The sequence below is a fragment of the Hylobates moloch genome, unplaced genomic scaffold (assembly GCF_009828535.3).
Source record: "Hylobates moloch isolate HMO894 unplaced genomic scaffold, HMol_V3 SCAFFOLD_19, whole genome shotgun sequence".
Taxonomy (NCBI): Eukaryota; Metazoa; Chordata; class Mammalia; order Primates; family Hylobatidae; genus Hylobates; species Hylobates moloch.
Genome location: NW_026652294.1, coordinates 40652828 through 40669862, shown reverse-complemented (window position 1 = coordinate 40669862; position 17035 = coordinate 40652828). Strand labels below are relative to the sequence as shown.

General features: G+C 43.0%; 1 protein-coding gene across 6 annotated transcripts in view; it reads right to left on the bottom strand.

The window, feature by feature from the left end:
* USP43 (ubiquitin specific peptidase 43) overlaps nucleotides 1-17035 on the bottom strand; it is an 89311-nt gene that overhangs the window by 68987 nt on the left and 3289 nt on the right. For all 6 annotated transcript variants that reach the window (XM_058431021.1, XM_058431027.1, XM_058431024.1 and 3 more), the window contains one exon: nucleotides 8616-8747. In XM_058431021.1, coding sequence (XP_058287004.1) covers nucleotides 8616-8747 — 132 coding nt within the window. The remainder of the gene's footprint in view (nucleotides 1-8615; nucleotides 8748-17035) is intronic.

Genomic DNA, 17035 nt, shown 5'->3' with positions numbered 1-17035 from the left:
CTAAATTTATTCTTCACCCGCCGTCCATTCCCTACCACACATGGGACACAATATTTTGATTAAGGCCCTGTTATGCCAAAACTTCTGCCCTGGAAGAGGTCTGTCCCTAAGAGCAATCCCAGAATGAAAGCCACTCATAATATAACGCTATTTAGTAAAATATAAACGTACCTATATAAATACTGGCCGGGCATGGTGGCTCACGCCTGTAATCCCAGCACTTTGGGAGGCCGAGGCGGGTGGATCACGAGGTCAGGAAATCGAGACCATCCTGGCTAACACGGTGAAACCCCGCCTCTACTAAAAATACAAAAAATTAGCCGGGCGTGGTGGCAGGCGCCTGTAGTCCCAGCTACTCAGGAGGCTGAGGCAGGAGAATGGTGTGAACCCGGGAGGCGGAGCTTGCAGTGAGCCGAGATCGCGCCACTGCACTCCGGCCTGGGTGACAAAGCGAGACTCTGTCTCAAAAAAATAAATAAATAAATAAATAAATCTATGCAAGGCCCCACATAAAATATGCCCTAGAGCAGCACCTCTCAACTTTTTCATCATCACTCCCCTCATAGAGTCTTTTTAGACCATTTTTCCTAACATTTCCACCATGAAACTTGAATACCGTAGATACACTGTGCATGTGTCTATATATACCTTCAGAAGAACAGGCAGGCAGTGAGGTGTATGTAAAGACCTGGGTGACATTAGAGGTAAATGTTGAAGGATTTTAGAAAGCAGATGACAGAACCAGGCAAAAGGAACATATGTGAAGCGTCTGGGGTAAGGTGTGCAATTTACTTCAAAGTACATCCAAAAAATAAGATGAGGGAAAAAAAAGATATGAGTAATGAGTGGATAGAGAGACAGATGGGTAAATGTGTGATAAAGCAAATTTAGTACAATGTAAGTTGTAGAATCTAGGTGATGGGGAGGAGTGTTTACTGCATAATTAATTCAACTTTTCCATATGTTTGAAATTTTTCATAATAAAATATTGAGACGAAAAGTTATGAGTGCTCAAAATGGTCATTCTTATATGTCCTAATATTTTATGACACCCAATTTGCCTAGGATACAGGATGTGCAAAGGGAAGTAGAAAACAGGGCTGGAGAGTGAGTCTGGTGCCACAGTGGGTGGGGGCTTCTATGTCCTAAGGGAGACTACCTGGCTCAGTGAACAGCATGGTACCAGGGTGAAGAATGTCCAAATCAGGCTGGGCACAGTGGCTCACACCTGTAATCCCAGCACTTTTGGAGAATGAGGCGAGTGGATCACCTGAGGTCAGAAGTTCAAGACCAACCTGGCCAATATGGCGAAAACTCGTCTCTACTAAAAATACAAAAAATTAGCCAGGCATGATGGCAGGCATCTGTAAGCCCAGCTACTCAGGAGGCTGAGGCAGGAGAATAACTTGAACCCTGGAGGCAGAGGTTGCAGTGAGCCGAGATTGTGACACTGCACTCTAGCCTGGGCAACAAGAGCAAGACTCCATCTCAAAAATACAAACAAACAAAAACAAACAAACAAAAAGAATGTCGCCTGTAATTACAGTTTGGAGGCTGAGGGGTGGATCACCTGAGGTCAGTTCAAACCACCCACCCAATGTGTGAAACCCACTCTCATTCCAGCCTGGGCGGCAGAGCAAGACTCCCTCCAAAAAAAAAAAAAAAAAAAAAAAAGATCGTCTAAATCCCCACACCGGTACTTGACTACAAGTTACTCGACTGCTCTGATCCAGCTAAAAAAGTTACTTAATCTCTTTGCTCCATGATTTCTCAACTATAATAAAGGGATAATGACAGTACCTGTCTGATAGGGATACTCTGAGTATTTAAAGAGTTTATATCTCTAAAACACAAGGCTGGGTACAGTGGCTCACATCTGTAATCTCAGCACTTTGGGAGGCCAAGGTGAGCAGATTACTTGAGGTCAGGAGTTCGAGACCAGCCTGGCCAACATGGTAAAATCCTGTCTCTACTAAAAATACAAAAATTAGCCGGGGGTGGTGGTGCACACCTGTAATCCCAGCTACTCAGGAAGCTGAGGCAGGAGAATTGCTTGAGCCCAGGAGGCGGAGGCTGCAGTGAGCTGAGATCACACCACTGCACTCTAGCCTGGGCAACAGATCAAGATTCTGTCTCAAAAAAAAAAAAAAAAAAAGAGCATATATACAAAACACTTAGAACCATACCTGGCACAAAGCACAGTGTAGGTGGCGGTTGTTATTACAGGAGGAGGAGTACCTGATGAGTTTTGAACTCAGATGGTAGCAACATGCTTGGAGAGATGCTTTAACTTGACAGCTACTGACTCCCAGATGAAGAAGTATAAGTTTGGAGGTTAGGACACAGATTAGGAGGCTCAAGCGTTCAGGAAACAACAGGATAAGGTAGAACAGGAGCCATGAAGATGAAAAGGAGGGATGGATTCAGGACACCTGTGGACGTAGCTCACCACTCAGCCCCTGACTGTGGGAGTAGAGGAACGTGATCAACTCTAATGATCCAGTCTGGTGCCTGGAGAACTCCCACCCCCGTTCCATTTACAGAGAGGCAAAGTTAAAAGGAGACGTGGGTTTGGGATGGGCATGCTGGGTTTGAGGTGACTCAATATCTGGCAGAGACATTCATGACAAATAGGGGAAGGGCACTTGGAGGAGGTAACTTGGATGCATAGCAGACCCCGGCGTATTTTGACTGCCCCGTATCCACTACTCCTCTTTGGTAGTAGCAACCCCTGTTTTGGAACCCTGAATCCAGTCCACGCATGGGGAGGGCTCTTTAATCAGGGGTACTGCCTTCACCTATCAGGGATAGGCCCATGACCCAAGCAAGCCACGCTGAGATGTTCCTGCTCTGAATGTGAATCATGAACAGAGTGGCCAAAGGCTGAAAACATTTTTGTGGGCTGTGCTGTCCAGGGAAGAGAATGGAGCAGTTCCTGCTGCTGAGATACCCTCACAGCTGTCTGATTCTTGACAGTTCCAAGCTGGTCCTTCAGCTTTCCCTGTCACTGAGTGTGGGGCTCCTTGGCCTTCTCCTAAGTTCCCCTCTTGTTTGAGTCAACTCAAGTCGGTTGCTGTTGCTTGCAACCCAAGAATTCAATGGGTTCAATGACACTGAACAGCACTGGGAGAGGCTGCATACAGGATCACCCAGGGAAGGGCATGGAGAAAGAAAATCCTGAAAGAGCCTGCAGTGAGGGGCAGCAGGGGGTCATTCACAAAGCGTGGACAACGAGGTCAAATACGCTGGCTCTGCTCTGTTAGCTGAATGACACTCAGCCTATCTCTCTGAGCCTCATTCTACATCTAACATCAATTTCATGGAGCTACCATTAAAATCACAAGGGATGACCTGCACTTTGGCTCACACTTGTAATCCCAGCACTTTGGGAGGCCAAGGTGGGAGGATTGCTTGCATCCAGGAGTTTGAAACCAGCCTGGACAACATAGTGAGACCTTGTCTCTACAAAACTAAAAAATTAACCAGGTGTGGTGGTGTATCCCTGAAGTCACAGCTACTTAGTGGGGGGCTGAGGCAGGAGGATCGCTGGAGCCCAGGAGGTCAAGACTACAGTGAGCTATGATCACTCCACTGCACTCCAGCCTGGGCAACAGAGTGAGGCCCTGTCTCAAAAAATAAATGAATAAAAATGAACAAAATCCCAAGAGATGACATCTATTGTGTATCTTCCCTGCACATAGTCAGTGCTTAACACATGTCAGCTTCCTGGTCCTCTCCCCAGCCTCATCCCCTACTTAATTCTGCAAGAGCGGCATTTTCTGGAAAGCAAACTGACAAAAAGATTGTGTTAGGGTTTTTAACAGGGTAATAAAAATGTGCCCTCTTTGCAGGATGAAAACATTTGAGGATCAGTAAATTAACAGAAAAGAAAGCGGCCCTTATGGCTTTTATTCCAGTTTCAAATAAATCTAGCTACATGGCTTTCCTATGTCTTAAAAACAGAAATAACCTCAAAGAGAAAAACAATCAGAGTTTCACAGAGGATAGTGGCTTTCCTTCTAGGAAAGGGAAAATGAAGTTTCACGCCGGATAATCCCAACAGCTCTGTTCTCTACCTTCAAGCGTACACAGCCGGGCCTCCGCAGGCAGCCCAATTTTCTGAGAGCAAATTTCAGGAGAGGCTTTGACCCCAGACAGAGAAAGAGATCTTTTCTGGTTTCAATCAGGTCAAACCAAGGGTGAGGTAATCTCCTCTCTCTAGCCAATAGCCACCCCCTGGTCTTGCCTGGCTGATCTACTCCCAACATGCCTGGCCCCTTAAGGAACAGGAAGCAGCTGGAGAGATGAAGGCCAGGGAGCGAGGGGTGGAGGGGTCTGGAATCAGGCTGGGCCCTGTCAGCCACATAGGAATCTGAATTTTGTTCTACGTGCTATTGGAAGCCAGTGGGGGAATTTAAGCAGAAGAGGGACAAGCTCTTATTTCCTTTCTATCTGGCGGTAGTGTGGAGTATATTGGAATGGGACATATTCAAAATTGGAAAATCAATTATGGATGCTTTTGTGTCTTGAAGTTGTTAAAAAGAATTACTGGCCAGGCGTGGTGGCTCACGCCTCGCCTGTAATCTCAGCACTTTGGGAGGCCGAGGCAGGTGGATCATGAGGTCAGGAGTTCGAGGCCAGCCTGGCCAACATAGTGAAACCCTGTCTCTACTAAAAATACAAAAATTAGCCAGGCATGGTGGCACACGCCCGTAGTTCCAGCTACTCGGGAGGCTGAGACAGGAGAATCGCTCGAACCCCGGAGGTGGAGGTTGTGGTGAGCTGAGATCGCGCCACTGCACTCCAACCTGGGCAACAGAGCAAGACTCCATCTCAAAAAAAAAAAAAAAGAATTATTGCCAGGCCTCCTTGGCTTAAATAAACACAATATTATGTTAAAGAAAGGTCTGGGGGTGGTGCACCACAAGAAACAAAGGTTCTAGAGCAGTAGCTCTCAACTGGGTTAGGGGAAGGGTGATTTTGTCACCATCACCATTCCCATCCCAGGGGACATTTGGCAATCTCTGAAGACATTTTTGGCTATCACAAATAGTCAAATGCCTAGTCCAGATGCCTACTAGACTGGCTTCTAGGAGGTAGAGGTGCTACTAATGCTACCATGAACAGGACAGCCATCCTTAGAAAAGAATCAAACGGCCACAAACATCCAACAGTGTTGAAGTTAAGGAACCCTGTTACAGAGGTGAGTTTACTGGATTTGTGTCCTACTTCTCTCACTTAATAACTGTGTGACTTGGGGCGAGTTACTTAACCTCTCTGGGATCTTCTCCACCCTTAAGCCCAATGCCTTTTCCTGCTACCAAGAAGTAGAAAAGGAAAACTGAAAGGCTGTCTATCCCACCTACCTTACAAGTAGGAAGACCTGCCTGGTATAGCCAGGGAGAGGAGAGGGTAAAAAACAGGATAAGAGGTTTTTCCTGTGCAGCCAGCAGAAAGAGGTACCATCTATTTCTAAGTCTCCTCTCTCCCGCCATGGGAAATTAAGAAAGCATGAGGAAAGCTTTAGGAGAAGGAATCCAGCACACTGGCTTTGAACTAGACAGAGCCAGGTTCAATTCTATCTCCACCAAGTAGAAGTTGAGAGTGACCTTGAGCAACTTAACCTAAATTTTCATTAACTGTAAAATATGAGTTATCCTTATAATAGTAAAGCATGATAACTAATTTAGTCAATCATTTCAAGAGTTTATTGTCTACTCTGTGTCAGGTAGAGAAAGAAATTGTGCAAAGCATCAAGTTAGACCCCTGGCACGTAACAAACATTCGATAAACAGTATCTTTTTAAAAAATATATCCTTCTGATTTCAAAATGTGTTCACTATAAACTTGTGGAATATACAGTATAGTAGACATATGTTTATCTGCTCAGCATTCCTTTCTTTGGGGAAGCAAACTGTTCCATTTCTATAAAAGCTCTCCTTGGCCCACGTTCACCCCCACAGGCATGCAACCCAGCTGTACCCAATTAGAATATTCCATTCTTCTGGCCACATGCCCAGGAATGGACATGTGAACCAAGCTGAGACAATCGGACTCTTCCCTGGGCTTTTTCTGGAATCCCAAGATCTAAAGACTACATGAGCATTGCAGAAGGCCATCTTGTTACCATCTGGGCAGAGCCAGTCTGAAAACGGAGCCAGAGACAAGGGATAGAGACATAGTCAAAGACCTGCTGACGTGATCTGAGTCCCTGGATCCAGCCCTACCTGAAGCTGGTTTGACCCTTGGACTCACAAGTTATAAAAGTCAATAAATGCCCTTTCCTTAAGTGAGACTAAGTTAAATTTCTGTCACTTACAACGAAAAGGGGTCAGAATAAGATAAACAGGAAATCATGGTAAGTAAAAGAAATCACCCCTAATCTCAAAACCCAGAGAAACCACCATGACCTTCGAATGTGTGGTCCTCCCAGGTTTTATTGTGGTGATTGTTTGCTTTGTTTTATTTGTATGTTTTGGGAATGACTGGGGTGATTATTTTTAAAATATGAAAATAGGCTTTCAAACCAGAACCCCCTGGGCTTGAATCCTGACTCTGTCCTTTACTTAGCTGTGCGGCTTTAGAAGGTTACCCAATCTCTCTGATACATGGAACATATATAGTTATGTTCTCCTTTTCTTAAAGTTGTAAGTTGACATTTTAAGTGAGAAAAAAATAGAAAGGTAACAGTTGGAAAACATAAAGGAAACAGACAAATTTAAGGAAAAAAAAGACTAAGCTTCCTGCACTGTTCATTCTTTATTACGCTAGAATGATGGGCTCCAAGCAAACACTGAAGGGATGGGAAGGTGCTGGTTGAAAGATCTAAGCACTTTCCAAGGGTTTTTTTATTTGCTTAATGAAAAGGATGAGAACAGTGTTTCCAGATTTAAAACAAAACCAAAAAACTGGTAAAACAGTTCTCATGGCTGCAACTGGATCAGCCATGTGATACATCAAAAGGTATGTGTTATTGACTAATTATCAAAGTTCATAAAACTTTATTTCTATTACAGCAGATTATTCGTGGATGTTGTTAAAATACCTTTGCTTACTCATCGATATGGAATTATCAAAGCTTATGAAACTTCTATTACAGCAGATTATTCGTGGATGTTGTTAAAATAACTTTGCTCACTCATTGATATGGAATTATCAAAGCTCATGAAACTTCTCTTTGCTCACTCATTGATATGGAATTATCAAAGCTCATGAAACTTCTCTTCTATTACAGCAGATTATTCACAGATGTTGTTAAAATAACTTTGCTCACTCATTGACATGGTTTGGCTCTGTGTCCCCACTCAAATCTCATCTCAAATTATAATCCCCATAATCCCCACATGTGGAGGGAGGGCCTGGTGGGAGGTGATAGGATCATGGAGGCAGTTTCCCCCATGCTGTCCTTATTATTGTGAGTGAGTTCTCATGAGATCTGATGGTTTTATAAGGGCTGTTCCCCGTCACTCTCTCCCTTTCCTGCCACCTTGTGAAAGAGGTACATACTTCTCCTTCCACCATGATTGTAAGTTTCCTGAGGCCTCCCCAGCCATGTGGAACTGTGAGTCAATTAAACCTCTTTCCTTTGTAAATTACCCAGTCTCAGGTATGTCTCCTTTTTTTCTTTTCTTTCTTTATTTTTTTTTTTTTGAGACGGAGTTTCACTGTGTCACCCAGGCTGGGGTGCAACGGTGTGATCTCAGCTCACTCCACCTCCCACATTCAAAGGATTCTCCTGCCTCAGCCTCCCGAGTAGCTGAGATTACAGGAGCATGCCACCACACCCGGCTCATTTTTATATTATTAATAGAGACAGGGTTTCGCCATCTTGGCCAGGCTGGTCTTGAACTCCTGACCTCAAGTGATCTGCCTGCCTCGGCCTTCCAAAGTGCTGGGATTACAGGCGTGAGTCACCGCACCCGGCCTCAGGTATTTCTTTATAGCAGTGTGAAAATGGATGAATACTTTCATAATATAGTAACTTCATTCACTTTTACTTTCTTAAGTACAAGATAAAGGACTAGCATTAGAGCATAAGCCATCATTGAGCAAAGTCCATAAAGACCGCACCTGATGTATCAATTAGCTGTGCTTATGACAAATTATTGTAGTGCTTTCCTCCTCTGGAAGGTTTGGGGTTCCATCAAAACCTGAGGATGCTAAATGCACATGTGTAAAAATCATCCATCCTGTGTTGTGAGAGGAAAAGTTTAACAGTTGGTACTCTGTAGAATACATAACTGAGAAAGCAATGGTAGAATTCAAATGGTACCATCTGCAAATAATAAGGAATGGTACTCATGGCCTTGGATGACCACACTAATGTACGGAATACAAACCAAAGAAAAGACTTTTCATATTTTGAGCCAAAATGAAACTCTATTCATTGTATCACTGGGACAAACAGAATGAGAAATACTGGAATGGAAGGAAACGCCTTGTGTAAAACAAACACAGCTAAGAGAAGGCAGCAGGGAACAGACTGTGGATATAGTAGTCAGACTATATAGGAATCTAAGAATCTCAATTTCAAGATTCAGTTTTGAGGAGCTGAGTCAATATTTAAAGGAAAAAAAGAAAACCCAGTACATTGTGTTGTTTTAAGAGTGACCAACCTTCTCCGACACTGGCCCTCGGGATGAACCCTCCAGGTCCTCATGTACACGATCCAGCAACCAGAGAAGGAATTCCAGGGCGTCGTGCTGGGAATTGCCTTGGAACTGAGAGCCGTACTTGGAAACTGCATTCTGAAAGGAAAAAAGAAAATCCAGAGGTGAATTTGGCCCTTTATACAACCAAATGAAGGCTCTATGAGCACCAGGTCTACTGAGTGGTCAGCTGACCTGGGATGACAGCACCCAAACAGCCGGGGTAGAAATGTTCTTTGACGCCAAGGCCCGTCCTTTTGGGGCAATGTCCCCAAATGGTATGAGGGTCTCTGTATATGGGAGAAGACATTTTCTTCCCAGAGGACTGCTGATGTGTATCCTATCCTTTGAAAACCCACAGGGTGGTCTCTGTTGAATATTTTGATGCCATTGAACATCTGACCCACCGAAGCTCTCTTCCTGTGACTGCTGGGGCATGATGCTCCACTAGCCTTCCCTCCATTGGTCTATTCTCAGGCTCTCTCTCTGTTCACCTAGATGGTGAACAGCCTTCTAGCCCTACTTGCTCTCCCTCGCTGATTTCATTCATTCTCATAGCTTCAACTCTTTCTTCTTTCAGAATACCCACATTTGCAGTGAAGTTGATTTCCTTAAATACCACGCATGTAGCTCCTCTACTGCCTCTTTCTAAGATGTATGAAATTTAAGGATACAAACTTTTTTCTGTGGTTAGGGCATCAAACGGTTGAGCCAGCCCTTCACTCCTTTGATAAATATGTATTGAGTGCCAGCCACACTCCAGGCACTATTCTAGGGACCGGGATACAACAGTGAACAAAACAGATGAAGACTCACTGCCCTCGTGGTGTTTGCATTCCTGGTACCCCTTGCGCTGTCCTTCTGTTAAATTGTGTAACACCTTTGTCATTTTCTGTATAAATGCGCATTCCAGCTTTTTAAAAGTTTATTGCAAAGAGTAATATATGCACATACTAAAAAACAGTAATTCAATAAAAAAAAGGATGATAATGAAGTCTTCCTTCTACCTGGCCTTCATCCCATGGTATCCCTTCTCAGGAGACAGCCACTTTTAGCAGTTCCTTCAGCATCTTTCCAGGGACTTTTGCTATACATGTGTGAGCATGTGGGCATCTGGGTGTAAGCAAATCACTTGTCTGTGTGTCCACACATGCACATGACAGCACATGATGGATGTGGGACCCACTCTTAGACTGCAGAGCCAAGCCTCCAGTCTCATCCCACGCAGGTCTGTTCTCTGTTCACACCTGCCAAAGGGACTGGTCTTAACAAGACTGAGGACCAGGACAATCCTTACCACTGCCAATCAAATCAGGCGGCCTGGGCTTTTTTTTTTTTTTTTTTTTCTTTCCGTTTCTTTCTTTTAATTTTCCCTTGAGATTTAAAGGAGACTTTAGAGGCCAGGTGCAGTGGCTCATGCCTGTAATCCCAGCAATTTGGGAGGCCAAGGCAGGTGGATCACTTTAAGTCAGGAGTTCCACACCAGCCAGGCCAATATAGTGAAACCCTGTCTATACTACAAATACAAAAATTAGCTGGGCGTGGTGGTACACGTCTGAAATCCCAGCTACTTAGGAGACTGAGGCAGGAGAATCGCTTGAACCTGGGAGGTAGAGGTTGCAGTGGGGAGAGATTGCACCACTGTACTCCAGCCTGGGTGGCACAGTGAGACTCTGTCTCAACAAAATAAAACTAAAAATAAAGGAGACTTCAGGATGAGACAAAGCAAAAATGCAAGATTTAATTAACTGAAATGCTGGTTCTGAGTCTTTTTGTTCTTTTAAGACAGTGTTTCACTCTTGTTGCCCAGGCTAGAGTGCAATGGCGTGATCTCAGCTCACTCCAACCTCCACCTATGGGTTCAAGTGATTCTCCTGCCTCAGCCTCCCAAGTAGCTGGGTTTACAGGTGCCTGCCACCACACCCAGCTAATGTTTGTATTTTTAGTAGAGATGAGGTTTCACCATGTTGTCCAGGCTGATCCCGAACTCCTGACCTCAGGTGATCCCGCCCGCCTCGGCCTGCCCAAGTGTGGCTCTGAGTCTTTATGTCAATCACATTAGTTTGGATTCTTCCCCCAGGCTTCTCTGCATGTTGATTCCCAAGTAGGGCTACCAGATTTAGTAAATAAAAATACAAGATACCCAGTTAGATTTGAATTTCACATAAACAATGAATATGTTTTTAGTAGAAATATGTCCCATGCAATATTTGGGACGCGTTTATACTAAAAAGTTATTCATTTTTTATCTGCAATTAAAAGTCAGCGGGGCATGGTATATTTTTCATCTGGCAACCCTACCCCCAAACAACCCTCAAACCTATTCTCTTCTGGGTGAGCAGCCAGCCCTTCCAACTCAAAATCTCTAAAACCAGCTCATCCTTTTAATGTAGGTGTCATCTTTCAGGTTCTCCTTCAGATCGGTCAGCTGTTAAGCAGTCTGGATGCTGGCTCCCAAATGTCTCCGCCCTTCCCCTATAGAAGAGTCTCATTCCAACTGTTGAGTTCCACCTACAGCTGACCCAGACAACAATATCTACCTAAGGAGGGGCCCAGCCCCTAGGTTTTCCCTTTGCCAACCCACTGACTTCATGGTAGACCAGACCAATTTTCCTACAGCTTGGCTGAATATTGTCATGCTCTGACTCTAAATCATTCCTTACTCTCCTGCTCACCACCAAATAGTCCAAGCACCCTCTGTGGTTCAGCCCCATACCATATCATTCCATGTTTCAAAGCTCCAGGTAAGTAATCCACCTAGCCGCCCCAAACACGCTTTCCTACTTCTACAGTCTAGACCTTTACTTTTTTTTTTTTTCTTTTTTTGAAATGGAGTTTTGCTCTTGTTGCCCAGCTGGTGTGCAACGGCACGACCTCAGCTCACTGCAACCTCGGTCTCCCGGGTTCAAACGATTCTCCTGCCTCAGCCTCCTGAGTAGCTGGGATTACAGGGGCCTGCCACCACACCTGGCTAATTTTTGTATTTTTAGTAAAGATGAGGTTTCGCCATGTTGGCCAGGCTGGTCTTAAACTCCTGACCTCAGATGATCCACCCACCTCGGCCTCCCAAAGTGCTGGGATTACAGGCGTGAGCCACCCCACCTGGCTTGGACCTTTGCTTTTGTTCTTCCTTCCATGTGAAATCCATTCCTCTCCAGTTAATCATGATGATCCTTTAAACCTGACACTCTTCATCTTAGCCTGGCTATAGTACCTGACAACCTTTTCAGAAAGGAGGTGACAACTTAAAGAAGCAACAAGATAGGGCCTTAAAAATGTCCCTTTCCATAAACAGCAATTCCACTTTTGGGGATTTTGCCTTAGGAAATGAGAGATACAAGCAGAGATGTCTCTATATATCAAAGTTATCTGGGTGAAAACTTATGACATACTCAGATGGCCTTAAAATTTATGACTGATGAAATACAAATGATAAAGAAAATAATAATCTGGTCATAAGAAGAAAAAAATGTAAAAATACATATTTGAGATTGTTTTATGTATGTATTTATAGATAGAAAAACAAAAGACCAGAAAATACATGGCAAAATAGTAGCAAATGGTTATCATAGAATAATGGGAACATGAGCAATTTTTAAATTTTCATTTGTAAATGACAAAGTTTTTTAACAGTGAACATTGTTCTTTGTCTTTTTCCAGTTACAAAGTATTTGGCAGGTATTTCTCAGAATTTTTTTTTAATAACTTATTGATGACTACAGAAGACATTCCCTTAGAAAGTCTGTGGAAACAGGCCGGGGGTGGTGGCTCACACCTGTAATCCCAGCACTTTGGGAGGCCAAGGCAGGTGGGAAACGAGGTCAGGAGATTGAACCCATCCTGGCTACCAAGGTGAAACCCCGTCTCTACTAAAACTACAAAAAATTAGCCGGGCGTGGTGGCGGGCACCTGTAGTCCCAGCTACTCGGGAGGCTGAGGCAGGTGAATCACTTGAACCCAAAAGATGGAGGTTGCAGTAAGCCGAGATTGCGCCACTGCACTCCAGCCTGGGCGACAGAGCGAGACTCCATCTCAAAAAAAGAAGGAAAAAAAAAAGAAAGTCTATGGAAACATAACCAGAACTGCACAAAGCAGTTCCCAAACAGTTAACTAGCTTGGGAAGAATGAACTGCAATATTTGGTTACTTATCTCACGTCTTTTTTTTTTTTTTTTTTTTTTTTTTTGCGCTAAGAGCTTGCTGTATTGACCAGGCTGGTCTTGAACTCCTGGCCTCAAGAGGTCCTCCCATCTCGGCCTCCCAAAGTGCTGGGATTACAGGCATGAGCCACCGTGCTCAGCCCTAGATTTGGTTATTTCTGTCCTTCAACATGGCGTAACTCTATCTGTATGTATGTTTTATTTCCCAAACATTGATAATTTTTAACATTTCTTATTAAAATTATTCCTAGTTATTTCATATTTCTGGTTGTTTTCTGAATACAAATCTAATTTTATATGTTCTAAATGATTATTCCTTTGATTTTCTACCTTCTATGTGGTGTCATTAATGACAGTAATAAAGCTAAAATAAGGATTTCTACAATGATTTAGCAATTTTCTTTCTAATATTTTTTACTCCATTTCCATTTTATGTCTTACTGTTTTGTCCAGAACTTCCAAAACACAAGAGTGGTGAAGAAGGCATCCTTGTTTTTAAAAAGCCATGTCTCCAGTATATCACTGTAGATGTAAAATTGATGCTTAAGCACATAAGCTAATATAAATTCCGGATGGCTAAAATTTTTAATATAACCATAGAAAAGCTGGTACACAAAATCAAATGTTTATCATAACATCTGATATAAATAAATCTAAATCTTCCAATATTGGGGTAGGGGGAAGAAGGAGACAGTTTTGATTAAATATTTGTAGCAAATATGACAAGAACTAAGGAACTTACAGAAACATAAAAACATTGAGACCGAAGCAGAATAGATAGATGCATAAGAACATTGAGCAGATGGGCCGGGTAAAGTGGCTCATGGGTCAGGAGTTCAAGACCAGCCTGGCCAACATGGTGAAACCCCGTCTCTACTACAAATACAAAAATTAGCCGGGCGTGGTGGCACGCACCTGTAGTCCCAGCTACTCGGAAGGCTGAGGCAGGAGAATGGCTTGAACTCGGGAGGCAGAGGTTGCAGTGAGCCGAGATCGCGCCACTGCTGCACTCTAGCCTGGGTGACAGAGCGAGACTCTGTCTCAAAAAAAAAAAAAAAAAGAACATTGAACAGATGCTTCCAAGAGCAGACTCGCAACTAGTAAAGAAACAAGGAAAAATCCTCCACCTCGCTCCTAATCAGAGAAATAAAAATAAAAAACTATTTTTAGAAGTTTAGAAGATAATACTATTTCTTAGGACGCAAAGGCACAAGGGCAATATAATGAACTTCAGTGACTCAAGGGGAAGGGTAGGAGGTGGGTGAAGGATGAAAGACTGCACCCTGGGTCCAGTGCCCATCGCTTGGGTGCACCAAAGTCTCTGAAATACTACTAAAGAGTTTATCCATGTAACCAAATACTGCCTGTTCCCCAAAAACCTATTAAAATTTTTAAAAAAATACTATTTCTTTTTGTTCAATAAATTAATAATAAGGGATGAAGATTTATTAGACAGCCTGGTGATTATAGTTAATATATTATATACTTGAAAATTGCCAAGGGAATGGATCATAAATGTTCTTGCCACAAAAACGTAGGTATGTTGCCTGGGCGCAGTGGCTCACACCTGTAATCCCAGCACTTTGGGAGGCCGAGGCAGGCGGATCACTTGGGGTCAGGAGTTTGAGACCAGCATGGCCAACATGGCAAAACCCCGTGTCTACTAAAAATACAAAAAAATAGGTGGGCATGGTGGTGCACGTCTGTAATCCCAGCTACTTGGGAGGCTGAGGCAGGAGAATCGCCTGAACCCAGAAAGTGGAGGTTGCAGTGAGCCGAGATAGCACCCCTACACTCCAGCCTGGCCGACAGAGTGAGACTCCGTCTCAACCACAAAAACAACAACAAAAACTCAATATTTAAAAGTGAGATGGTGACTACACAGGTTCACACATTTGTTAAAACTTCCTAAATTTTATGCTTATAATGGGTACATTTCACTGTATATAGTTTAGACCTCAATAAAGTTTATTTAAAAAGTAAAAATAGAAATATAATAAAACAGTCATACTTTTGCTTTGACTATGTAATTCCATTTGTAGGAATTAAGCTTATGGGAATAATCACAGCTGAGGACAATGATTTAAATACAAGAAACTTCAACACAGTATAATACTGGAAAATGGAAACTCCATTTCCATTTTATGTCTTACTGTTTTGTCCAGAACTTACAAAACATAAGAGTGGTGAAGAAGGCATCCTTGTTTTTAAAAAGCCATGTCTCCAGTATATCACTGTAGATCTAAAATTGATGCGTAAGCACATAAGCTAATATAAATTCCAGATGGCTAAAATTTTTAATATAACCATAGATCTCCATAAAGAATTGGTTAATTTAATAACATATTAATTGTTAAAGACTTAATTATTAATGATTGTTGTGTATTATTAAGACTAGGAAAATGTCTTGTAACAATGCTTAAATGAGAAAAGCAGGATATAAAACTAAAATTTTCTATTGTTTTTATATACCTTGAAACATGTCAGTATATTTACAATGGTTATCTCTAGGGGTTAAAATTACAGATCTCTTTTTTTTTTTACATTTTAATTTTTTTTTTTTTTTACAATGTGCAACATTTAATTACATCATTAGAAAGGCACAGAAAATCAAATATTGCATGTTCTCCCTTATAAGTGGGAGCTAAATCTTGGGTACATGTGGACATAAGGAAGGGAGCAATAGACACTGGGGACTCCAAAAGGAAGGAGGGAGGCAGGGGGACAAGGGATGAAAAACTTCCTATTGAACACTATGTTCACTATCTGGGTGACAGGGTCAACAGAAGCTCAGACCTCAGCATCACACAATACACCCTTATAACAAACCTGCACATGTACCCACTGAATCTAAAATAAAAATGTAAAATTTAAAAAAAGAAAGAGAAGAAAAGAATTCTAGATAATACCACAGACAGGACTTTTCTTTCTGTTTTTCAGAGGAAATCTCACCCTGTCACCCAGGCCAGAGTACAGTGGCACAATCTCAGCTTACTGCAACCTCCGCCTCCCAGGTTCAAGCAATTCACCTGTCTCAGCCTCCTGAGTAGCTGGGACTACAGGCACACGCCACCACGCCCGGCTAATTTTTGTATTTTTAGTAGAGACAGGGTTTCACCATATTGGTCAGGAGGCTGAGGTAGGAGGATTGTTTGAACCCAGGAATTGAAAACTGTAGTGAGCTATGATGACACCACTATACTCCAGCCTGGGTGACAGAGTGAGACTCTCTCTCTTAAAGAGAGAGAGAGGGCAAGGAAGGAAGGAAGGAAAGAAGGGAGGGAGAGAGAGAAAGAGAGGGAGAGAGAGAGACAGAGAGGGAGAGGGAGAGAGAGAAAGAAAAAGAGGAAGGAACGAAGGAAGGAAGGAAGGAAGGAAGGAAGGAAGGAAGGAAGGAAGGAAGGAAAAGAGAGAGAGAAAGAGAAACAGAAAGAGAAAGGAAAAGACAAGACAAGACTCCTTAAGAAAACCTTGTATGGTGTGTCTGCAACCAATTCTCCAGCCTTTCCTCCCCAGCCAAGAGGGCTTTTATTCATTTATTGAACAGAAGGTCTCTCGGCCCCACCTCCTTCCCTGGTTGGCATTCCAGTTCCCAGGTCCTGGAATGCACTCTCCCATCTTCCCAAGCCCTTCATTGACACCTAATACTTCAAAATTCAACTCAGCGGTTGGTTACCTCTCCAGGGAAGCTTTCCCTGCCCACCTCACAGGATCTCCCCCAATCCAATCACATTTTCCTGCTGTAACTGTCATAGCACCTTGTATTTGTCCTTTCTAACATGTTTCTGTTCCAATCATGTGCCTGTGTGATTATTTCATTAACATCCATGTCTACCTCTAGACCATAAGCTCCTGGAGAGCAGCCCCAGAATCTGGGTTTGTACTCATCACTCATCATGCATTCCATGCATTCCTAGTCTACTCTCTGGACATTCAATAAATATTTGTTGAACGAATGTTTCCCCATCTGTAAAATAAGAAGAGCTCACCTAGATTTCAATCCATAATATTTAAAGCCTGGATTCTGGGATCCTCCACTCCTCCCTCCAAAGCTGACTACCCAAAAATCCCAGGAAATTCCAGATTGTATCTCCCTCATTAACATATTACTAACTTGATTATCCTTCAATTCCCTGAGGCTTACTGGGAGCTCCCAGGCCCTGGGGATTTGATAGCGGGAGAAAGATAGGAAATTCTGGTGAGCCACTGAGGGTGATTACTAATTTCG